Source organism: Lissotriton helveticus, chromosome 5_1, assembly GCF_964261635.1.
Source record: "Lissotriton helveticus chromosome 5_1, aLisHel1.1, whole genome shotgun sequence".
NCBI classification, from domain to species: Eukaryota; Metazoa; Chordata; class Amphibia; order Caudata; family Salamandridae; genus Lissotriton; species Lissotriton helveticus.
The window spans coordinates 1,380,538,180-1,380,563,404 of NC_136065.1; the positions used below are offsets into that span (position 1 = coordinate 1,380,538,180).

Consider the following 25,225-nt stretch of genomic DNA (forward strand, 5'->3'; position numbering starts at 1 on the left):
TCCCAAATTTTGGAATGACATTAAGGTCCTGATTTCCTCCATTGATTGTCCTGATTTTGTCGTTGCTGGTGACTTTAACCAATGGTTAGACCCTTTCTCAGATAGATCATCCGCAAGTAAATTTCAACCTGATAAGTCCCATAAGAGTTTTCAATCTGCCATTGCCTCGCGTCCTTTATAGGATTCATGGAAGATGTGTAATCCTGATTTGTTGGAGTATACTTTTTTCTCTAATGTACATAACACTCGGTCGAGGATTGACTACATTATGGTTGGTAAATCGTTACTCCCTTCCATTCAAAAATCTGTTATAGGATCCATATTTATTTCAGACCATGCCCCTGTTTATACTACACTTGACCTTTCCCTTACTTCTTCTAAATTCAGTTGTTGGAAGTTTAATTCCTTCCTTTTGTCTGACCCCATTTTTATGAAAGAAAGTTTGGAGTTCTTCAACAAATTTTTCTCCTTTAATAACCCTTTTGACACCTCCATTCCTAATAATTGGGACTCTTTTAAAGCCGCTTTCCGTGCGTTTACTATATCCTATGTTGCCAAGAAAAAGAAACTTAATAAACAAAAATATGGGGATCAACTCAAGAAAATTAAACTGCTTGAACATTCATATTTTTCCTCTAAATCCTCCTCTGCCCTTCAAGACTTAATTCTAGCCAAAACGAACAAAATTATCACTAATGAAGCTTGTAACCCCCTCCTTAAAATTAAGTCCTAATTTCATGGTGGCCAGAACAAAACGGGGAAAATGTTAGCAAATTATTTAAAAATTAAATCAGAACGTAAGAATGTAGGTCCTATTTTTAACGACTCTCTTAATAAACTTGTGTCCACGGATGAAGACATTGCTACAGTGTTTCATAATTATTACCAGTCCTTGTATACTAACGATACGCACCCCTCTACTGCAAAACTAACGTCCTTTTTTGAAGGTCTTCCCTCCCCCCGTCCCTTCCAGATGAATTTGCTCTCTTGGAAGGGGAGATTACTCTTCAGGAAATAACTCTAGCCATTTACTCTCTCAAAAAATCAAAGGCTCCTGGTCCAGAGTGCCTTCCTGTTGAGTTTTATTCCTCTTTTCATACCTTTTTTGCACCAAAACTCCTGCAACTTTTTAATTCTTTTATTTCAGATGCAAAGGCCTCTGGGTCCTTTTTGGATGCACTCATTATCATAATTCCCAAACATGACAAAGACCATACACAATGTAAAAATTATCGCCCTATCTCTTTAATCAATTATGATTGCAAAATTTTTGCTAAAATCCTGGCTACGCGGCTTGGTTCCATTATTCCCCGTCTCATTAAAACGGACCAAGTGGGCTTTGTGAAGGGTAGACTTGCTTCAGACAATGCCCGCACGTTCTCCAATATGATTGCACACAGTAAAAATCTTAAAGTTCCTTTGGCAGCCTTATCCTTAGATGCTGAAAAAGCTTTTGATCGTATTAATTGGCAGTTTATGTTCCACACCCTAAAATGGTTTGGTTTTGGCCATTCCTTTATCTCATTGGTTCAGCTCCTTTATTCCTCGCCCCGCGCCAGCATTTTTGTTAACAACCAATTTTCCCAGTTTTTTTCTTTATCTAGAGGCACGCGACAAGGATGCCCCCTTTCCCCCCTGTTACTTATTCTGTGTCTTGAACCTCTTTTAGAACGTAGTCGTTCCAACCCTAGGATTACTGATTTTAAACTCTCGTCTACTGAAACTAAACTGTCTGCCTATGCGGTTGATGTGCTGGTATATATGTCAGATCCTGAATCCTCCCTTCCTCATTTTTTGGATGAAATCCAGTTATATTCTTCTATATCAGGATATAAACTCAATGTATCCAAAACTGAAGTCCTACCCCTTAATTCGATATGTTATCAATATATGTTTACTAATACTGACTTTGCATGGTGCCCATCCAAAATTAAATACCTCGGCATATGGTTTGCTTCTTCCTTGGTCGATACCCTTAAATTTACTTTTGATTCCCTCTTAAAGAAAGTCCAATCCCTCCTTCAAATTTGGTCCCCCTTACTTCTTTCTTGGTGGGGCAGGTTGGATACAATTAAAATGATGATTACTCCCCATGTTCTCTATACTGTCTCCATGCTCCCTTTTAAAATTCCCAATTCGTATTTTTCTCACATAAACTCTGCTTATTCTAAATTCTTATGGAATGGTAAACATCCTCGAATAGCCATGTTTAAGTTGATTCGCCCTAAAACTGAAGAGGGCGTTCGATTTCCCAATTTTAAATTATACCACTCCGCCTTTTTGATCAAACAATCCTTTTCCTTGGCATATGACTTCGCAAATAACCCTGTGCCTAAATGGGTTCTCCTAGAACGCTCCCTCCTGAAAGACTTTTCATTTCAGTATCTTGTTTTTATGTCAAACTGCTCTTTTTTGTCCAAATTTCTTATTTTAAAATACTCCCAAACGGTGTTGCACAATGTTTTCTCTGCTACCCTCTCTCCTCTTCAATGTTTTTTATTATCTGTTGTGTGGTATAACAAATTCCTTAGATACAAAGGCAAATCCTTCTATTTTAAACATTGGAAAGAAAAGAATATTGTGTTTGTTCACCAGTTTTTTGCTGATGGTTCTATTATATCATTCTCTGAAATGCAAAATATATTTAATCTGCCTTCATCATCTGTAAATGAATACACCATTAGAACGTCTGCTATTCAGTCACATTTAGCTTCTTTCTCCATACCTGATGTTTTACCTTCTTTTGTTCCTACCACTCCACTATACCCTTTATTCTCTACTTAACAACCTAAGGCTGCGCTTGTTTATACAATGTTGTTATCAAATGTTACTCACCGTTCAAAATCCACTGTTGAGACTGCTTGGGAAATTGACCTTGATATGTCCCTCCCCGTTTTGATGTGGGATCGTCTTTGTTCAAAGTATCTGTTGCTGCTCGCATTACTCAGTCTTTATTGTTCCTATATCATAGAGTCATTATTACCCCTGTTAGTATCCATAAGTTTTCCCAAACTTCCTCACCGTTATGTTGGTCGTGTTCAAAAGAGACTGGGACGCTTAAACATCAAATATACGAATGTCCCCCTGTCCTATTATTCTGGAAGGGAGTTTGGAATATTTGATGCGAATGTTTAGTTGTCCTGCTCCATTATCTCTACAGAATGTTTTTTTAGGTTCTTTATCAACTGATATAGATATTGTTGCTTCTTCTGTAAGATTGTTGGACCTTTTTATTTCTCTTGCATATAAAGTTATTTTATCATGTTGGAAAGATAATTCCAAGATCTCTATTCATACTTGGTGGAATTTTGTTTGTGATGAACACAGGATTGCTATTGCCTCCGCCTCTTCTGTCCCCCTAAAAATCAAATCTGATCTTCTCTGGCTCCCCTTTACCACTTATCTTTCCTCCACATCTCCTTCTTGATTGCGTTATATTATTCCCACTCGTTATTCTAGTCTTCTCTTTTTTCTCCCCTCCCCTTTTCTTTCTTTCTTTCTTTTATTCTTTTGTCTTTCCTATTCCCCCTGTATCTTCCTCTTTCTTCTTTTTATCCCTTTCACTGTTGACTTAATCCATGATACATATGTTTTGTTATCCATATTATTATGTACTTTATTTCCAATACTTATGACATATGTATTGTTTTGCTTCTTTGTTCCAAAATATTAATAAAAATTTCTTAAACAAAAAAAAAAAGCAGTAACTGGTTAAAACCCATGGTGTCTTCTGGCGGTGAGGGCCTACAGGGGTATATGTCATCTTGTGGTACATTTGGGACGTCTGGTGTATTATAGTCGTCCCATGGGCTGGCGAGGCTGGGGGATAATATGTCTCCTGTGGGTTAGCCCCTGTATCTGATATGTCGTCCCCATTATCATCATCTGTGCTGGATGGTGTAGGGGAGCGAGGTGGTGAAATAAGGGGGGAGGGATTGGGTGCAGGAGACGAGGAAGGCACATGCATAGGTGAGGTAGAAATGTCCTTCTTTGGGGCTGGTGCTGGTGCCTCTGATGGTCGTTTCTTTGATAACGTCAATCGACCAGTCTTGGGATCTTTTATGAGAATCTTTTGCCTTGGGTCTGGAGTAAACAAGTCTCTTTCAGGAGTGTGACCTTTCGCCGTGGAAGTTTGTTTTGGCGCCGTAGCGGCTTCTTTCGACCTTTTATCTTTAATGGGGGAAGCCGGGGTCTTTTTCGGTTCCGAAGACTTTTTCGGTTCCGAGGGTTTTTCCGAGTCCGATACTTTTTTCGGCTCTGATGTGTGCTTCGGCTCCAGTGCTTTCTTGGGGCCGGAAGCTTTGTGTGGCTTTGAAGTTGTTTTGGGTGCCGAGGGAACTGAGTGTTTCGGCGCCGATGGCTTCGGTGCGGTACTAGATGATTTCTTCGGTGCCGGTGAGTGTGGGCTGGCACCGAGTGGGGGTCGACTCGAGCCCGAGTCGCCCGAAGGCTTTATTGACATCTTGGCCGAGCCCGAAGGTGGGGCTGTTGAAGTAGTGTCTCCGTGTGCGCCCGAGCCCGAGGGCGAGGGTGTGACAGTAGCCTTTTTAGTGTGTGTCGAGGGAGGGTCGGGGGTCTTACTTTCGACCCGCTGCGCTGGAGTCACGTCCTCGACATCAGAATCTTCTGCCTCTGAGTTGCTGTCAACGTCGTGCTCTTCTGGGACATCGACGCCTTCCTGGAAGATGTCGTCCGGAATCGGAGCTGAAGATCTTTGAGCCATTGTGCTTCTGGCTCTCTGGTCCCGGATAGCCTTTTGAGGCACAATTCTGAACAGTCCTTGGCCTTGTGCTCAGGAGAGAGGCAGAGGTTACAGACCTCATGGAGGTCGGTGTGGGGAAACTTCGACCCACATCGAGGACACCTTTTAAATGGCGTCCTTTCCATTAGCTGGAGTCGAGGCCTAGCTGGGCCCGAAGGCCGTAGTCGACGACCGGAATGGACCTTCTTGGTCTTGAAGAGTAGCGTCGACTGGAAAATGCTGTCGAGAGTAGTTTCTTGAAGCCGGTGAGGATTGCGCGCAGACGGTAATTGGTTCCAACAAGGAACGCTGGAACCACATCCGAGCCCGGTGGCGGAAAAAAACAATCTGGGGATGCTCCATCCGATGCCCATGCGCGGTATCACCCAAAGAAGGAGTCACCTATCTCGTGACTTCCAAAGACTTTCTACAAGAAAAACAAACTGCAAACATCTGGGCCCAACACTAGGTGGCCATCTATGCATAGTGTGCAATCTGCAGCTCATATGCCTCGAACACCTTCTTACCAAGCAGTCTCCATTGTCAGTACGCTCATTCCCATAGCGTCAAGCTCCGCACAGCAGGCTACGCAGTCCGGGAAGCGGATAAGCCAAAATCGTTTAAACATGATTACTGTGCTCTTTATGCAAGCAAAGAACACTCTGCACCCATCCATGCTTATCTGTGGGAGTACGCATGGACGCCTTTGGACCCATACCTTGCCCGAGATATGGAGACCCTCTTTACAGTGGTGGAGCTTAAAAAGGCCCTGGGGGACATGTCAATACGAAAAACCCCGGGTCTAGATGGTCTTCCGGTGTCCTTTTTCAAGATCTGTATCCCCACCTTGAAGGACCATTTGCCCAAGCTCTTCAATTGCTTTACTCATATCACTGGACTTACCTCTATGATGTCGGGGGCAGATATATCTTTCATTCCTAAACCAAGGAAGGACTCTGCTCTCTGTTCCGCTTATCAGCTCATAGCCCTATTAAACATTGATGCTAAGCGTTTTACAAAAACGCTGGCAAACTGCCTCGAGCCCCTTTTGCCAGGGCTGATTGACCCTGACCAGGTTGGCTTTATTCAACTTTGCCAGGGCACAGATTAAACTAGGTGCCTTGCTCACCTGACAGAAAAAGTGAATATGCACTTCTCCTGTCGCTAGATGCTAAAAAGGCGTTTGATAGGGTCAGTTGGGAATTTGTGTGTACTGTACTCCTAAAGACAGGACTAGGCCGTCCATGGCTTCCTATACTGAATCAGCGGCCTCCATCCGTGTTAATGGCAAATCGACAGACTCTAATCCATTCTATTTTGCTTTAGCTGTTAAACCCCTAGCAATTTGCCTCCGTCAAACATCGGATACAGTGGGCATCCCCGTTGGGGGAATCACTATCATAAGGTTCTGCTTTATGCAGATGGCCTATTGCTGACTTTGACTGCACCAACCATCTCCCTCCCTGTAGTCATACACAAGCTGCAGGTGTTTGAATTAGCATGAGGCTACGAGATCAATATGTCGAAATCGCGGGCACTTAACCTTACTATCCAGTTACAGCATCTCTCAGCTTTACATGCATTAGCTCCTTTCCTGTGGGGTGAAGATTATTTTCGATATTTAGGGGTCACAGTGACCAGCTTCTTACAGACATGGACACGAGCTATTTGGCACTCTTACCGTATGGCCATCTTAGAGGATTTGCGTCGCTGGAAACATCTGTATATCTCCTTGCTGGGCCGGGTGAATGTGGTGAAGATGAAAATCTTGCCCAGTCTACTCTACTTGTTTCAGGCCCTCCCAATCGCTATTCCGGCAGATGATATTCACCGATTGCAAAGAGACCTCTATACCTTCATATGGAACGGGAAGCAGCTCTAAATCTCTGATGCAAGTCTCATGTTGCCTAGGAACCGGGGGTTAAGGCGTGTCCCAATCTTCTCAACTAGTACTGCGCCGCCCACTTGCGGTTTATTTCTGAGTTGGTCGTCCGAGAGAGCGAGAATCATTGGTTCCATATGTACCGTGCAATAGCCTGTCGGCCGCACTGGGATCTTGCATGGATGCCACAGTGCCACCGCCCCCAAAGTGCATGCCTCGCTACTCCAACTAGGACGTTGCTGGAGATCTGGGACAGAGTGGCAGTGGAGTATGGCTTGACCTCATTTACCGCCCTGAATACCTCACCCTTCTGTAACCCGGATTTTACCCCAAGGCTCCTTCCTCGCTTGGGAGACTGGCAAATGACATATACTTCAAGATCTTTTCTAGGGACAGCAGCTTGAATCATTCGACCAATGCAAATCTGATTTCAGCCTACCTGATAAACTCAGACATCAATATTTTCAGCTCGGGCATTGGGCGCTCAATCCTCCTAATCTTTATGGGGTGATGCAAGTACTCACTCCCTTCGAGAAACCTGTGCGTCAATTGAAGGGCTCGAGTGGTTTAATTTTAAGATTTATAAGGTCCTCCAGCAATTTCACTTACTGCCACGCCACCCATACCAGACGAAATGGGAACCAGATACCGGAAGGAATATGCTACTTACCAGTATGCATCTGTTCTTGGCATGTAGGGCTGCTGACATTCATATCTGTGCATAGATCGCCGCCTAGTGTTGGGTCTGGATGATTGAACATAGTTGTCCTGGAAGAGTCTTCGAAGTATCACGAGATAGGTGGCTCCTCCCCTGGACTACAGTGCGCATGGGCATCCTCTCCATCCTTAGATTGTTTTTCGCCATTGTAGCATAGGTGGAGTATTGTACAGTAATGGATGTCCATGCAAGTAAAAGAGTTAGAATGAATGCTACAGCTGCGACAGGCACCGGGGAGGAGGGAGGGCGATATGAATGTCAGCAGCCCTACATGCCAAGAACAGATGCATACTGGTAAGTAGCATATTCCGTTCGAGGCATGTGGGCTGCTGAATTCATATCTGTGCATAGAATGTATAGCAGTCTCTCCCTTAGCGGTGGCTACCTGTGCCAGCTGCAGCAGTCTGAAACAGAGTTTTTAGAACAGCCTGTCCTACAGCAGCTTGCTGTTTGGAATGTACATCCACACAATAGTGTTTTGTGAATGTATGTATGGTAGACCATGTGGCTGCTTTACATATTTCTTCTAGAGGGATGTTTCCTAGGAAAGCCATGGATGCCCCCATTTTGCGCGTTGGATTCGCCCTTGGGGGAACTGTTAAAGTGCGCTTAGCCTTAAGATAACATATCTGAATGCACTTAACAATCCACCTGGCTAAGCCTGATTTAGAAATAAGGTTGCCTTTGTGTTGTGGTGAAAAGGCAACAAACAACTGTTTTGTCTTCCTAAAATCTTTTGTCCTGTCAATGTAATATAGGAGAGCCCTTTTTACATCTAGTGTGTGGAGGGCCCTTTCTGGTACTGACTGTGGGTTTGGGAAGAACACTGGCAGTTCTAATGTCTGATTGATGTGGACGTGAGACGCCACTTTGGGCATAAATTTAGGGTTTGTTCTAAGCACGACCCTATTAGCGTGGATTTGGCAGAATGGCTCTTGAATAGTTAGGGCTTGAAGTTCACTAACTCGTCTAAGCGAAGTAATAGCCACAAGAAATGCCACCTTCCATGTTAAAAATTGAATTTCACACGAGTGTAGAGGTTCAAAAGGTGGTCCCATTAGTCTGGTTAATACTATGTTTAGGTTCCGGACAGGTGAAGGTGGGTGTCTTGGGGGGATTACTCGTTTGAGTCCCTCCATGAATGCTTCAATTGCAGGCACTTTGAATAGGGAAAGGTGTTGCCTGTTTTGACGGTAAGCTGCTATGGCAGCTAAGTGTATTCTTATAGATGTATAGGCTAGATTGCAGCGGTGTAGGTGCAAAAGATAGCATATGATATTTTGAGTTGATGCGTCTAGCGGGTTTATGTCATTGTTGTTACAGTAAATTACAAAACGTTTCCACTTTGCAGCATAGCATGCTCTTGTGGTAGGTCTTCTTGCCTCTTTGATAATGTTCATGCAGTCAGGAGGTAAGTTTAGGTAGCCAAACTCAGTGACCTCAGGAGCCAGATTGCAAGGTTCAGCTGCTGTGGATCTGGGTGCTGAATGTCTCCATGGCTCTGCGTTAAGAGACTGGGTGTTAGCTTTAGTCTTTGACGAGGCAGCACAGAAAGCTCTAGGAACGTGGTGTACCACGGTTGCCTCGCCCTTGTTGGAGCAACTAGGATTAGCGTCATGGAGTGCTGGCGCAGTTTTGCGTGCCACTAGCGGTATCAACGGTGCTGGTGGAAAAGCGTAGGCAAATTTGCCTGACCAGTTCATCGATATCGCATTGCCCTGAGACTGCGGGAACCTTGCGGCGAAGAACCGGCATTTTGCGTTTTGTTTTGTGGCGAACAGGTCTATCGCTGGTTGTCCCCACTGTTGGAAGTATGGTTGAAGCACTGTGGGATGAATCTCCCACTCGTGCATCTGTTGGCTGTGTCTGCTAAGTAGACCCGCTATCTGATTGTCCTTGCATGGGAGGTGTTCAGCCATGAGAAAAATGTTTCTTTGAATGGCCCACTTCCACATGCTTTGAGCTAGATGTGACAGCTGTGGAGAGTGTGTTCCTCCCTGCTTCTGTATGTAGTACATCGCAGTTATGTTGTCCGTCCGGATTAACACAGTTTTGTTGCACAGATGTACTTTGAAGGCTTTCATTGCCATAAAAATTGCCATCAGCTCCAGTAGGTTGATGTGCATTTTTTTCTGCTGCGTGGTCCATAAGCCCTGTACTGTGTGGTGGAGGACATGGGCTCCCCACCCTATCAGGGATGTGTCCGTTGTTAGGTCTATTTGTGGTACAGGCTCTTGGAACAGTCATCCTTTGCAAAGGTTTTGTGGATTCCACCAATGTAGAGAGTTTTATGCACGACTGGTCACCAACACTAGGTCGTTTAATTGTCCTTGAGTCTGGTTCCATTGACATGCTAGGCACTCCTGCAGCGGACGCATGTGTAGTCTTGCGTGGGGGACTATGAAAATGCATGAGGCCATCATACCTATCAGTTGCATAAACACTCGGGCTGGGAGCGAGTGTTGGGGTGTGAACCGTTGGATCATCGTCTGAATGCTGTTTATTCTGACTGAATTTGGCTGTGCTTTCCCTGCCAGGGTGTCTATCGTCGCTCCCAGGTATTGTTGTACGTGGGCAGGCTGAAGATGTGACTTTGGGTAGTTCAGCGAGAAACCTAAACTGTGCAGGAGGTGAATAGTGTGTGACATGTGGCTGGCACATTGCTGGGCTGACTGTGCTTGTATTAGCCAGTCGTCTAGATATGGATAGACATGAATATGCGGTCTTCTGAGATGTGCTGCTACTGTCGCTAGGCACTTGGTAAATACTCTCGGGGCTGTGGTCACCCCGAAAGGAAGGACTTTGAATTGATAGTGCTGATTTTGTATTATAAACCTGAGGTATTTCCTGTGTGCTGGGTGTACCGGTATATGGAAATATGCGTCTTTCAGGTCTAGTATTGCGAGGAAGTCTCCTTGACGCAACAGTGGTAATACCTGCTGTAGAGTGAGCATGTGGAAATGCTCTGATAAAATGTATTGGTTTAAGGGCCTGAGGTCCAAGATTGGCCTGAGAGACCCGTCCTTTTTGGGGATTAGGAAGTATAGTGAGTACACTCCTGTACCCTGGTGTTCTAAGGGTACTGGTTCTATGGCCCCTTTTTGTAGCATGCTGATGACTTCCTGCTGCAATAAGTGTAGGTGTTCTGCGGACATAGGACGGTGTTTTGGGGGTATGTTGGGAGGTGTGGAGATTAATTCTAGGCAATAGCCATTCTGGATAATTTGCCTCACCCACCTGTCTGTAGTGATGTTTTCCCAGACGTGTAGGAATTGCTGTAATCTTCCCCCGACCGGTGTTACATGGTCTGGGGGTAGTGACAAGAAGTAACTGTTTGGTATTAGTAGAGGATCTGGTGGTGTTATTCCCTCGTCCTCTACCTTTGCTGTTATTGCCACGGTATCCACCTCTACTGTTTTTGTTGTAGGTGTTTTGCGTGTTCCCTTTGTTGTATGAGGTTTGCTGCACTGAGCCTCCTCTTGTAGCTCCTCTGTTGCCGGAGCGACGAAAGGAGCCGCCTCTGTATTGTTGTGACTGCAAGGCACCCATAGACTTGGCTGTCTCGGTATACTTTTTCATTTTGTCTAATATTGTGTCCACATTAGGCCCAAACAAATAATCAGGGTTCACTGGCTGATTAAGTAAAGTGCTCTGAACCTCATTTTTAAAGCCAGAGATGCGGAGCCACGCATGTCGTCTCAGCATGACACTGGTGTTGATAGCCCTGGCTGCTGTGTCTGCAGCGTCTAGCGCGCACTTGATGGAGGCGTTGGATATCAACTTTCCCTCTTGTATTAGGAATTCTGCCTGTTCTTTATAAAGGTCAGGTGGATGTTGGAGAAGGTGCTCAAGTGTGTCGTAGTATGCCCTGTCATACCTAGCTAACAGTGCTTGAGTGTTTGAAATTCTCCATATGTTAGCTGCTTGAGCAGCTACTCTTTTGCCAGAAGCTTCCAAAATTTTAGACTCTTTGTCTGGAGGTGGAGCTTCGCCAGTGGTTTGAGAATTAGCACGTTTGCGTGCGTTGGATACTACCAAGGAGTCCAAGGGCAGCTGTGCCTTAATATATGTAGGGTCCCCTGGTGCTGGCCTGTATTTTTTTTCTATCCTGGGGTTAATGACTCTTGCCCTAGTAGTTTCTTTAAATATGTCCCCAGCGTGTTTAAGCACTCCTTTCAACATTGGCAATGTTTTGACTGATCTTTCAGAAGTGTTGAAAGTGTCAAAAAGGAAGTCTTCTTCAATGGGGTCCGCATGCATTTCCACGTGGTGGTTGTATGCCGCTCTTTCAATTAATGCATTGAAGGCTGCTGTGTCCTCTGTAGGCGAAGTTTTTACAGGGTATGCATTATTGTCTTGCGTGGGCTGAGAATCTGCAGTATCTACAGCATCAGTCCATGGTTGATTTTGGTTATCCTCATTGTCCACTGGATAATTATACAGTTCACCATCGTCATATTCCATCTCCTCATCATTGTGTGAGGGAGAATATGTATAGGTTTCTTGCACCTGTGTTCTGATAGGCTCAAAGAGAATTGGAGATGTAGAAGAGTCTCTTTTCTTTTTGAGTGGTATTTTGTAGTGATCAGCAGAAGTGTCTGGTCTGAATTTCCTTTTCAATAGGGTAATTTTGCCAGTATCTGGGTCCACATACAGTTTGGCCTGTTCTGTTGAGGGCTCTTGCTCTTCATGTGCTTGAGCTGTTTTCCTTTGTATAGCCTTTTTTATTTGTGTCGATTCGATGTCCGTTGTTGGTTCGACCGATCTTTGCCGCATGTGCCCCGGAAGTCCGAATTTTATCGGTCCGAGGGGCTTTTGCGCTTCGACAGTCTTTTTCGGCTGTATGACTTTTTTCGATGCCGTAATTGGTATCGACCCGACTGTTTTTGGTTGGTCGATAACCACTTTTTTGCTTGGCGTCGTCTTCGGAGCTTGTCGCTTTGGAGCGATATTTTGCCTCGGCTCGATCGACCCCTTGGCCTCGACCCTTGTCGTCGGCTCGAGTGTTCTTGTTTGCAACGTCTTCGGCTTGTCGACTTTTTGTTTCGGTTCGACAACCATCTTCTGCTGGAGTCCTTTGTTTGTGTTGCTTGGCGTCGGCATCGATCTTGTCGGTTCGACGGCCTTTAGCTTAGGCATGTCCCTGGGCGTACTGGCTCTCGGCTCGACAGCCCTGATATGCGACGCATCCCTGTCGGCGGCCATTTTGTGTTTGGTCGGCGCCGATGGATTTGCGTCTTTTGGTCCGAAGAGTGGTAACTATCAGTTTTGGTTTCTGTTTTGGCTCTGAAACTTTCGGTTTCGATATTACCAGAAAATGGTAATGTTGCACCGATGGCTCTTGCCTTACATTCTTAGCCGGGCAGACTTGCGGGGCTATAGAATCGATGTTTTGATCTTGGCTAAGGCATTCCGGCGATGCCTCGACCTGAGCCGTTGTAAGCGTTTCATTATATGTACTGGGCTCCGTACTCACGGTTGGCCGATGCCTTGATTGTCGTCCCCTACCTCGACGATGTCGTCTTCCTCGTCGACGTAGTAGTTGGAGTCATGTTCCGACCCCTGCTCCGAATGCTGGTCTGAGTCGTCAGCTTCGACGACCTCTTCGTTGTCTTCAAAGATGTTCTCCGGGTCAGGCGCTGGCTTCTGCATCGTCTGCCTCGCTGCTCTTCGAACCCGAAGAGTTTTCTTCCAACGAAACTGCGCACAAGCTAAGCAGTCGGCTTCATTGTGTTCAGGTGATAAACACTTGTTACACACAGGATGTTTATCTATGTGTGGGAATTTTGAGTTACAATTGGGGCATCTTTTGAACGGACTTCGTTCCATCGACGAAAGGCCTCTGGTGTCGAAGAAAGGCCGAGTGGCCCGATTCGACGCTGTGAGTAGAAAATAACAGAAAGAAAGTTGTTGTCACCGATCGAATAACAATACAGACGACCCCGAAGGCCTTTTGGCCTTTTAGAAAAGCTTATCGATTCCGAACTCCGAGTTGGAAATCACATCCGAACCCATTGGCGGAAAAAAAACAATCTAAGGATGGAGAGGATGCCCATGCGCACTGTAGTCCAGGGGAGGAGCCACCTATCTTGTGATACTTCGAAGACTCTTCCAGGACAACAATGTGCAATCATCCGGACCCAACACTAGGCGGCGATCTATGCACAGATATGAATTCAGCAGCCCACATGCCTCGAACTAGCCATTATACAGAAACAATGGGAACTTCTCTGGGGAAAAATCCCTAAGATACACAGGAGTACTTTACACCAAGAATCCGATTATAAACTGATGCGCCAATGGGATTACACCCCAGTCTGTCTGCGTATAATGTTCCCTGAGGCCTCTACAGCTTGATGGAGATGTGGGGCTCTGAGTGGCAACTTCGAAAATATTTGGTGGAAGTGCCCCCAAATTACTTGTTTTTTTAATGGAAGTCCTGGGACACATTAAAAACACTCTTGGGTTTCTGATTCCAGCAGCCTATTATATGATCATATTAGGCCTCCGTCCTACCACACTTGAAAGCATAACCCATGCAGAATGGTACACAATTCGTCACATGACAGGGGCGGCTAAAAACCTATTAACTCTGGCCTGGAAGACTCCTACTTCTCCTCCTAATGCCTATTGGTTCACTAGACGTTTGGCCTGGTCTGGTGGCTCAGTGGACTAATGTGTCCACTGAAGGGGCTGTGTTCGACCTCATGGTCACAGGTTAAAATCCAACTAGGTCCACTCAGGCTTTCATCCATCTGAGGTTGATAAAAGGATTATCATTGAGTTGGTTAACAAGAAACATTTGTTATTCAGCGCCAAGATACCTGCGGTGGAACGTGCGCTTTACTAATTCACGTTATGTTCTACACTAGCAATGGAAAACCTATCGCATAAACTCTCTCTTACTGATAAAAAGTTTAACCAGCTGTGGCAATCTCTTCTTGACTGCCTATCATGGTTAAATATCTATTTTCAGCCACCCAAATTACGCTCCCTTCATCTGTTTGATTTACCCCTTTGATCGAGGGCAGTGGCTCCCCTCAAGCACAGTGTTGTCTGCTCGCGGGTCAGTCCTCTACCATAACTAGCATATCCCTACCTGCCTGGTCCTCTCCTCTCTGGATCTTTGCTCTTTTAGTAGCACTAGCTGCCCCCCACTCCCTGATGACACTACCTGCTTTATTCACCAATCCAACATGTACAGACCACTCACCACTTCTTTCTTGTTTTTACCCGTTGAATTTCCTTCCACCCTTTCGCCAAAGATTATGTTCCTCCTTTCTTTTTTTGTTAGTTGATGACAATATAAGCCGGAAGTGACACAGTGCCTTTTTCTGGGCATTGTTACCCTTAAATGCATTTCTTACATGATGGAACGGCTTATGTGTGAATCATAGGCTAATAAGCTTTACTGACTGCCAATTTTACAGAGTAATGGTTGTGACTCGCTTTATTTCCTATGTAGTGGTATGTACTTTCTAATGCATTTACGTTGCTATTACATAGTACTGTGACAATGTAGAAGCTTATGGATGATGCTTCGCCATAATGTTAATTGTTTTTATATGCAACACTATTTGAACAATGTCTATCTTTCGTTGTTCAAATTTAAAAAAAAGATTTGAGTAATAAAAATTGTATCAGTGTTATTTCCTTTTAAGTCTCAGAGATTATTCGTCCTGTTGCAATGGTTACATTCTTTTTTTTTTTGACTACCTGTGCCTCTTGAGTATCTCCCTCCTTCCCTCCATGACAGGTTTACTGGTAGATCCAGTTTCAACAGTTGCAGACAGTATCTTTCTACAGGCATTATGTCCCATATGGGTTTGACTCCCACCTCTCTTGGGCCTATCTTCTCATACCTCACTAAAACTTTTTTCCAGGACAGGCGACCTGGGCTTTGAGGGCAGACTGGTGAAGGGTGCCTTCCCTACTCATGTCTGGAGGGTTCCAAACCTTACCTACCACCATCCCCAGGCTTGTTTCCACACTCACATTCATCTTTGAGCCTCATGAACATCTTGCTTTTCTCTTGCTGGGTGGGGGCATGAAGGGCCATTCAAAGGAAACCACAATACATCTCACATTGATTAAATACTGGACAAGGTTCTGATCAACAATGATCATTCTTACGAGTAGCAATCCCGAAGCAAGCAAGATTAGACATCAGGCAGTATTGAACAAGTTACTTACCTTTGATAATGCTCTTTCTGGTACACACACCACCTAACAGCAGATTGCAAACCTTTTGAATATTCCCCAGGCATCAGAATGGATCCGTAAAGTTTTAAAGCAGTATCCCCGAGCTGCAGTGAGTGGTGTGGTGCAGCTTCGCGCCATCATTCCACTCTGGAAATGCCACAGAGAAGCGCATATAGGGGCCACGTCATGCACAGACGTCAGTTGCTTTCTAGCCTGTCCAAGACTCTAGACACAGAGCCCAGCAGCAAATTGACTTTGACCAGTGGGCAGATCTTTAAAGTTTGGACTTTTTTAGACTGAAGCGAACCTGGTTCACACAACAGGGAGATGGTGAGATAGAGGGCTTATCAGAAAGAGTGTAATCAAAAGTAAAGTAACTTGTTCTTCTAATAGATAATTTCAATTATAGACTCCTCACCTGTTTAGATACCAAAGCAGTACATCTCCGGTGGTGGTCTGTGAAATGGCTCAAACCAAAAAGTCCTTCAGGACAGAGCAGGCAAAATGCCCATCTGTGCGGAACTAGCTGTCCAGATAGTAGTGCTTCGTGGACAATTGAGTTATACTCGCACAGCAACCTGGCATGACAAATATTCTGAACAGGTACTCCGAGTGCCAGCACAGTGGTAGCAGCCTTAGCTCTGGTGGAAGAAGCCCACAAACATTCCGGGAGCCGCTTCTTGGTTAGTGCTTAACAAATTATAAAGCCGAGCAAGATTCAAAGAGTCTGTCCTTCTCTTAAGAGGGTGAGGGAGATTAAGGAAGGCCAGTAGGGTGAAGTTCAATGCAACGTGAAAAGGAGACACCACTTTCAGAGGAAAGGAAGCGTGGGTTCTCAGGACCAGCTTGTCTGGGAAGAAAGTAGTGTATGCAGGTTGACAGAGTGCTCACTCACACACCATGCATTGTTAAGGCGAATTAGGAACACACTGTCTTTTGGGTGAGCAGCCATAATGTACAGCTGTGCAAGAGTATACAAGAAGGTGAAGACCAAGGTCCCACTGAGACACGATAAAGAGAGAGGGTGAAAACAAATATTGCAAACCCTTCAAAAAATTGATCTCAACAGGTGCTTTAAGCAAAGAAGGCGGATCTGATCTGGAAACCGTAAAAAGACTGCAAGAGCCTACTGATATCCTCTAACTGTGCCCAAAGCAAGTCTTTACTGGTTTAGGAACTACACAAAACAATACTTTGGATAACCTGGCTTGACGTGGGTCAATCTGTCAAGTAGCGCACCAAACTATAAACTTGCCCAAATGACAGGCGTATACTGATTTTCCCCCGGGGCACCTTGCTGCCAAGATAACATCTACCTCTTCGAAGGGAGATTGAAGGCAGTCAGCTCTTGATGCTTAATCTCCGAGCAGGAGTTGAAGACTTGAAGTCCCTACCGTAGCCATGGAGGAGCAAAACTGTTGGCTGACGTGGGGCAGATAAGCCCAAGGAGGGTACCCTGGTTCAACTATCCTAAAAGCTCTCGAGGACAGAGTTAATCTTTTAACAAAAAAGGCAAGAGACATCAAAAGGCCATTATGTGGGCTGGACATCGCCAGGGAAGCCCAAGGACCCATCCAGGCGTGTTTCCTAAGAGCCACACTGATGCCCATTGACCTGCCTAGGCAGTAGGTAGAATCCAAGCCACAGCGGACAGTAGTAAATTGTGTTGCATAATGGCCATTATGAATAGCCTGCGTAAGGACAGCATGCACATCGTCAGGGGCACCTGGGTAACACCTGTGAGGCAAAATGACAGAGGTCTTGAGTATAATGCCCTAAGAGGCAGCTGACACTAACAAAACACTCGTCCAAACTGGCTGATGAAAACAAGCGCCCCCCAAAGGTTTCAATGTGCTTTCAGTCACTGTTCGCAGGTGTGGTAGGCCATGCATCAGGGTTGACTTTACTCACTGAGCCCTGCACAACTTGGGCCTGAGAGGTTGGATGCTGAGTCAAGAAGTCTGGGTTACCTGGGGTTGGATGATGATGCAGTGCTAGCTGTCTGTTCACCGAAGGTCCAGAACAGAGTTTTGCCAAAGCCCAGAGAAGAGAGTCTGTGAGGGCTTCATTGAATGGAAATAGGGGCTCAGGATGTGTTTACCAAGGCTGGTGCACCTCCGAGATAATCAGTTTTCACCTCCATTATAGTAAGTTGACTGAAGTTGAAAACCTTGGTGGCTCTTTGCATGTCTACAGTCAAGAGGACACTATCTTTTTAAACAGTGCATGGGAGTAAAACTAACCCAGTTTCTGGTGAGGGTTCAGGCCACTGGCATACTAAAGGTACTCCTACCAATTTGTATCTGTTTATGGTTGAGCAACTTCATCCCCAGTATCATATGTATCATTATCAGAGTCCAAACATAGTATAAAGGATCCGGTCTGTTACTTGAAGCAAGGGCAAAGTATCAGATTCTGATGAGTTGGCATCAGGGGAACAGGGTGCTGTCTCGCCCGAAGTGGCACAAACTCCAAGTCAGAGTGCACAACAGGCTGCACTTTATCATCCAGTGTCAATGACTTTGATCATCTAGGGTCCGGCATGGACAATGGTGGCAGGATCCTAGCCAGCAACAAAGCTGGTGTGGAACTCATGGTAGGTCCAGAGAGTCGACATGGTACTTAGGGCAGACCTGCCATCGAAGTTCCTTGAAGCCTAAAGGCGCACCAGAAGAACTGGCAATGAGCCAAAGAGCAGTAGCATGGCTTTTCAGAACTCTCCGATTTGCTGCAGCATTGCTGATGGCCTCACAAATTTAGGTTGCTGCGGGCAAGGGTCAAAATCTACTCTGAGGGAGAACAGATTTGGGAGTGAGAACATGAGGAATGTTAGCAGCCTCGCGCCTTCTCTGAAGTTCAAGAATGGTGGGAAGGGGCAGAATCCTGCTTTGACTTCTTATGCTTTTTCTTCAACCCACCTGAAGACTTCAACAGAGACAATGACCGACCACGGGTACAGGGCTTTCCCTTCAAATTTGACCAGTCACGACATGGAGTTTTTCCAGTGTTTGTAGAATTAAAGCTTTGTCTCATGGTCCCCATTGCCTTGGGATTCATCAAAGCACAGTCACTGCAGGCCTTGAAGTTGTGTCCTGACCCCAGGCACCACAAGTAAACCTGATTGGAGTCTGTTAAAGGTATTTCCTTGTGGCAGTCCCTACCAGGATTAAACCCTGTAGTTTTGATGGGTGATATCTGCCCTTGTACACTGTTTTTTTAAAAGAATTTTGAGAGAAAGTTATGTGAAGAGACATGGGGTAGCTCTAGATCCACGTCTGGTAGTGCAGAAAGAAAGGGACTGACATCAGAGTGCCAAAATGGCGACTATACGAGGTTCTAGAGTCATTTCAGGAGTGGATCGATGTTGAGCAGCATGCGATCATCTACCGGCGCACAGGGGTACAGGTTTAAAAATGTCTGGATCCAGTCTGACGCTTCGGGTACTCAAAAGGTGAGGAATCTGCAGTTAGAAATACCTATTACAAAGTGTAAGGTACACGAAGACAGTGGTCTCATTATGCAAGGTCTATTAATTTTATGAAAATTGAAACACTTCCAGTGTGGCACAGTTACTTTCAAAATATTTAAAACTGATGTTACACAGATACTCACACATTTAAGCAATTTGATTTCATCAAGGGCTGTTTCGGTGTAGTGTTCTGCACTCTTCACAACTTTCATAGCCACAAATCTCTTCACCCTGAAAGCAGATATTAGCAATCAGCTGAGAGGAGCAATAACTAGATTAAAAACAGAGAACTTTGTACTTCATTTCCGCGATGTGTGTCGGAAGAGTTTCAATACAGTTAATTCCTTCATATCGGGCCAACAGCTTGATTTAAAACAGCTAAATTAAATTCAACTGCTATGGCTTCCACACTGCCACAACACACTTCTGTAGATCATGCTAACCCAATAAAGCAGCAATCAAACTTTCAACACAAGTTCTGGTATAGTAGTAGGCTATTCTTGTGTGCGGTGTACCCACAACAATGCCATATTACACCCACAGGGAATATTATTCTGAATCCAAGTAACTGAATTACCTGAACTCTAATTGGAGAAAGCTAGATTTGGCAACAATTAAAATGAACAAATGACAGGCTAGTGGTTTCATGAAAAAAAATGGGATTATTGATTCTTGCAGGACAATTTCTAATTACAAAATATTACATATGCTGTCCAAGAATTAGCCCAACATTTTTGGTCATTTCTATACATACATGCACCCCTTTTGATGCTATTTAAGCATGACCCAGTGAACTTTACCTTTTGATGCAATCTTAAATATCAATATTCACTAACTAAGGCACTACATCTCTCTCGCTCTCTCTCCATGTGTTTTCTCGAGGAGTCTACGACAAGAAACCGACTTTGCAAGTCTTTGAGATGCATTTTAGTGCTAAAGGCAATCTACAAGGGACAACAACTTATCTTCTATACTGCCTTTTTATTTGTCAAATAATAACATTTTGACTACAAACTCTGTGCACTTCATTATGCGGAAGATTAAAGCACAGTGGGTGGAGTTTAACCAGAGCGGTGATGAAACTGGCCAATACAATCACAATGCATTTCAAATTTTATATATAAAATACAAGTTTAGATTAGGAACAAGTCCAAGAGAGGAGGAGAAGTGCTGGCTGCACAATGCCCTTTCTGAATCTGGCCATGTTGACTGTGTATTGTGCTTTACAAGTTACTGTTTCTTCCAGCTTTTGTTTCTAACAGTTTTTTTATTTTTGCTCCGGTGCATGGCCTTTTTTTGTTTGCTTAGCAGAAATATTATAGCACTACTTTATTCGACTCCTAAAGAGTTGGTGGTGACCTTCTTTATAACTTGTATTTTGTGTGCCAGTGTCCACTTTCTATCTTGTTACTGTATGTGTACAATCACTCGCCAACTATAATGTGGAATTCGTCAATAGTCGAACAACACCAGCGTAAAACAAATAGGTCACTTCAAATACCAAGAACAAATTCTCAAGTAGTAATACAATGAATGTAAAATGGGGGCAATTGATTACCAATACCAAATAATACACTAAGCATTCCTATAATTTAACAAGATCACTTCAATCATTGCAAGGGTGCAATAAGATAAGTAAACTAGGATACACTATGAAAAAGAACTTCCAAAGATCTTTTGGTTGTAACATATGAGCAGCTGACATTGGGCAGAGTCAAAAAGAGACAGATTAATTTAGGATTAGTTTTGATGGCTAGCAAAGTCCTACAACAAAATCCAAAACAAACTGCAACTGAAACCCAATAAAACAAGCATTGCCTATGGGTGAGCTATTGGCTTTGGCAATCAGTGGCGGGTGGAGAACAGGACGGCGGATTGATGATATGCGTGCATGCGCTTAATCTAACATCCCCAAAATAATATATTAGCATTCCAGTTATGAACCACATTTGTTTAACAAGTCAACCTAGCAACCATTCAGCCATTATGTTAACATGTTTTTCGTGAAAGAAGAAACAAAAACGCTGATGGCTGATTAGCAAGGGTGCTCTAAATAGGAAATGCCAAGCTTGCTGTTATAGGCAAGTACGGACTGCACCTCCAAGGCCTGCTCTGCATTCCAGGCATTACTTTGCCGCTTACAGAAACAGGCGAGCAGGCCACCTGTGCTGCAGTAAAGCTGCCAACTAACAGGCACAGAAAATAAGAAAATAAATAAAATGCTTTATCCATAGTAAGTGTATTGGTCATTTTGAGAAAAAAAGTCAGTGACAATTTAAGAAAATAAAAAACAAGAGCAGAAATAAAATAACGATATAATGGCTTGCATTTTCACCATCCATCCTAACACAAATGTAAGAGCCTGTTTATTAATAAGTGTTATAAAGTTGTACATGTTGCATATGGCCACTTAATATCGTTAGCCAGAAGATAATACTGAGATTAGAACGTAAAGCATCTTCATTGCACCACGCAACCTGCTATAGAGAGATGAAGCAGCTCCAAAAAAGTTGTTGAGTTTGCAGCTGGGGAAACAGGTTTGAGTCTCAACGCCGATTCAACATTCTGGGACTCTGGGAAAATCACGTAACCTTCCCGTGCCTACACAAAATAAATGTCTCTTTGTGTAAAGTGCTCCAATACCTTTGGGTAGAGTTTGAACCATCTAAAACCGCAACAAAAACAAAAGTCAAAGCCTTTCATGTAGCAAGATGAAACAAAGGCATCTGACCTCTCGAATTATTTCTCGTGCTGGGTGGGAGGGCAACTCTGCAATGGGATGGAGGGGCAACACAGAGGGAAGATGCAAATGAAGATGGTCGGTGAGAGCAAAAGGCACAGTCAGCTACAAAACTTGCTCTCTGTAGAGTGGCTCAACAAAAAGTTAAAAATTGCTCTGAAAATTGCCAGTAGTGTAAGGAGACAAGTACTTGGGCCAAGCGCTAGGGGAGGGTCACATGCAAAAAGAGGGAAGAAGAGACGGCAGAGTTGACCAGCAGAAATCAAACAACTGAGAGTGGCTTTGAAGTCCACCAATGGCAGGTATGGGGCAGCACTCAAGCCCACTGAGAGTAAATAACATGTCTTGAAGAGACTGCGCATTCGCTGTCTAGGCAAGACCTAAAAAGGACAAGCCCAATTGCCAAAGAAAGCAGCTCTCCATAATTGCTTGTAATGGTAAACAGTTTAAGATGACCAGTGCTACAGTTAGTCTTGATGGGCATGACAACATGTTTAGGCATTTTCAAACATTTGACATTTTGAGGTAAACTGATAATGCTTTAAAAAAGAAGATAGAATGCAAAACACCTTCAATGAACAACAGCATTTTCATTAATTAATTTAGTAAGATACAGACTAGAGTGGATTCAGATGAACGTGCAACCAGATCAGAGGTTTTGAACAAAACACAGAAACAATGTTTTGTATTTAGAAACTAACCAATATATCTCATATTGTAAAATAACGAGATAGCTTTACACTCTTTTGTTCTCAGTAAACAGAAATTTGTAAATTAGTATCACTCACTGCAAATCCCAGGAAAGCCACACGGTTGAGAAATGGCCCCAGCCCAACTTTCGGATGACATGGTACCGCCCATTGAAGAGATCTCCTATTTTTACATGGTGGTATCCTCCTGGAGAAAAAAAATATAAAGTCTTAACAAACAAAAACAACTTCCAATAAAACAGTGGGTGAGGGATAAGGTTTTTCTAAAACATCTAAACCCCTCAACATATCAACCCACCACAGACGCACACCATGTTCGCTGAAATACACACAATGTGTGATTTCAATCAATTTCATAAGGGGCATGCCAGTTTTGCTGAATCTGCGCACATTTCATGTGATCAAAACTGAATATTTGCCATTGTATGGAAAAAGAATCATTGTTAATATGCACCAGGTATCACTATGTTGACCTTAGCACAAAGAACAAGTTTGCATTCTTTGTTGAAAGCTATTCCCAAGTTTGGCATATGGACTTCTCCAAACCCTGGCTATGCTTAGGCCCTCTGTGAGCCTCGGAATTTCATCCAGACAACCACTATCTTCAACGTGGTACGGCACGGATAAGAGAACCCTTAACTGATTTTCCTGTTAATCTGTCTATTTCTCTTCCAACATTCTTTCAGAATCCTAACAACCCATAGGAAAGGTCTATACATATGATTTTTGAAGATAAATCAAACTGATTCTTGCTAAGCAAGACATTTGTAAGTTCCAATATTTTTTCGTGAACTGTGCATCTTTTCATAGAGGTTTATCAACTTTGAAATAGTCCATTTCCAGATGGATTGTCTTTTGTTTAGTGCTATGTTATCAGCAATGAAATTTAGTTTATAATGACAGCAAGGGAATTTATTTAGCTAGATCTTTATCAGGTTCAGATTTGTGTTATTAATACTTACAAAATCTGATCAATTGAATCAATTTCTGTCACAGTTTAAATCAGTTTGTAATTTTCTGATAAACAATACAACAACAAGACTAATCAAATGATACAGCAAAAGTAGAGATGAATAACAATACAGAAAAATCTTTTTTTTTAATTATTATTCTCAATCCTGGATAAAACAGACAGTGACATTTAACTTCCTTAATTAAAAAAATCACCTATAGAAATTATGTGACGCTGAGGCTCCAGTATACCACGCCAAACGACTGTGCGAACAAATCTGAAGCATTAAATGCACTAGTGAAAAGAGGACGACTGACCGATCAACAAAAAAGAAAGAAAACGTTTAAACTTTAGCCCTGTGAAAGATCAAATTCAGATACACATCAGAACCACCTAGGAGTCACTTGAACGCTTTCAAAATATCCAAGGTCACGATTGGACCGCATTGCTAAGGGTCACTGCTAAATGCACACTAAGTTGTCCTGAAGAAGGTCTTATGGATTAACACAATTGGAGACCGAAACGTCGAATGTCTAGTCCATTTCTTACATTGTGAAAATTTCTATAGGTGATTTTTTTAATTAAGGAAGTTAAATGTCACCTGTTTTATCCAGGATTGGACTTTTTTCAGATGAAAAATAGGAAAAATTATGAAATTCCTTGTTCATTTGTAATGCATTGTATTTAATGTGAACTGTTGATATAAACCCTATGAATCAAATAATGATATAAATAAGAACTACTTTTCTAAAAAAAAAGATTTTTCCGTGTTATTCATCTCTACTTTTGACTACCATTTGATTAGTCTTGTTGTATTGATTATAAAAAATTACAAACTGATGTAAACTGTGACAGAAATTGATTCAATTGATCAGATTTTGTAAGTATTAATAAAATCAATCTGAACCTGATAAAGATCTAGCTAAATAAATTCCCTTGTTGGCATTATAAACTAAATTTCATTGAAATTTGCCCAAGCCTGCAAGGGTTTGTTGGGTTGGCTCACCCCCTCTCCTCTCTATGTAATCAGCAAGTCAACTACTCCTTAGTGAGTAGACCCAATGTCCATTCTATTAGTGGTAAATCTGCAACCACTACCTGGGTGAGGAACTTTACCACAATAGAGCTTTGTAAGATGTTATTTAGTTATCAGCACCTTCACAAGACACCTCTCTTGACTCAGGTTGTAGGAAGGACAACCAGGAAGGACAAGCCTCTCTGAGAAATCTCTTTGGTTAAAGCACTCTATTTCCTTTTTCTTTTGCCATGACGTTCATAAGACTTATTTATTTTATTCAGTGCCTAAGATTATGAATAGAGATCCCTGACATAGAAGGAAAGGCTACTTACCTGCAATTCCAGCAGCCCCTCAGAGGAATCTACCCAGAAGAGTCCCTGCCACCCAACTCTCTGATGCAAAGAGACAGACATTGGTTGCATGCACAGTGTGAACCTTAGTTTCCATAGAAAACAATGGAACAGCAGCATGATGAAATACCAGTGGAGTGTGCACACTACACAGGTTCAAGTCTTCAGAGGGACTGAAACAATAAAATGCATTTTCATTGTATCCTGGGAAGGCCACCTTCAAAGAGATAATCTTGAAAAATCTCCACCTGCAAACATGTTGCCTGGTGTGACCACTACAGAAAGCTAAAGGGAATAAACAGCAATCCCAGCTATACTGAAAGGTATTGAACGCCACCAGCTAAAGACCCAACGTCAACTCAGCTCGCCGTCACAAAGGAGATCAGAATTCAAAGCATTCACAATGCGCAACCTACAATGCAATTGCTTGTGTGGGATTTATT

The 25,225-nt window shown here is 43.4% G+C and overlaps 1 protein-coding gene across 3 annotated transcripts in view; it reads right to left on the minus strand.

The window, feature by feature from the left end:
* SRPK1 (SRSF protein kinase 1) overlaps nucleotides 1–25,225 on the minus strand; it is an 869,057-nt gene that overhangs the window by 603,546 nt on the left and 240,286 nt on the right. For all 3 annotated transcript variants that reach the window (XM_078644338.1, XM_078644339.1, XM_078644340.1), the window contains exons 4-5: nucleotides 22,541–22,649; nucleotides 19,156–19,243 (exon numbers count right to left, since the gene is read on the minus strand). In XM_078644338.1, the coding sequence (XP_078500464.1) occupies nucleotides 19,156–19,243; nucleotides 22,541–22,649 (197 nt within the window). The remainder of the gene's footprint in view (nucleotides 1–19,155; nucleotides 19,244–22,540; nucleotides 22,650–25,225) is intronic.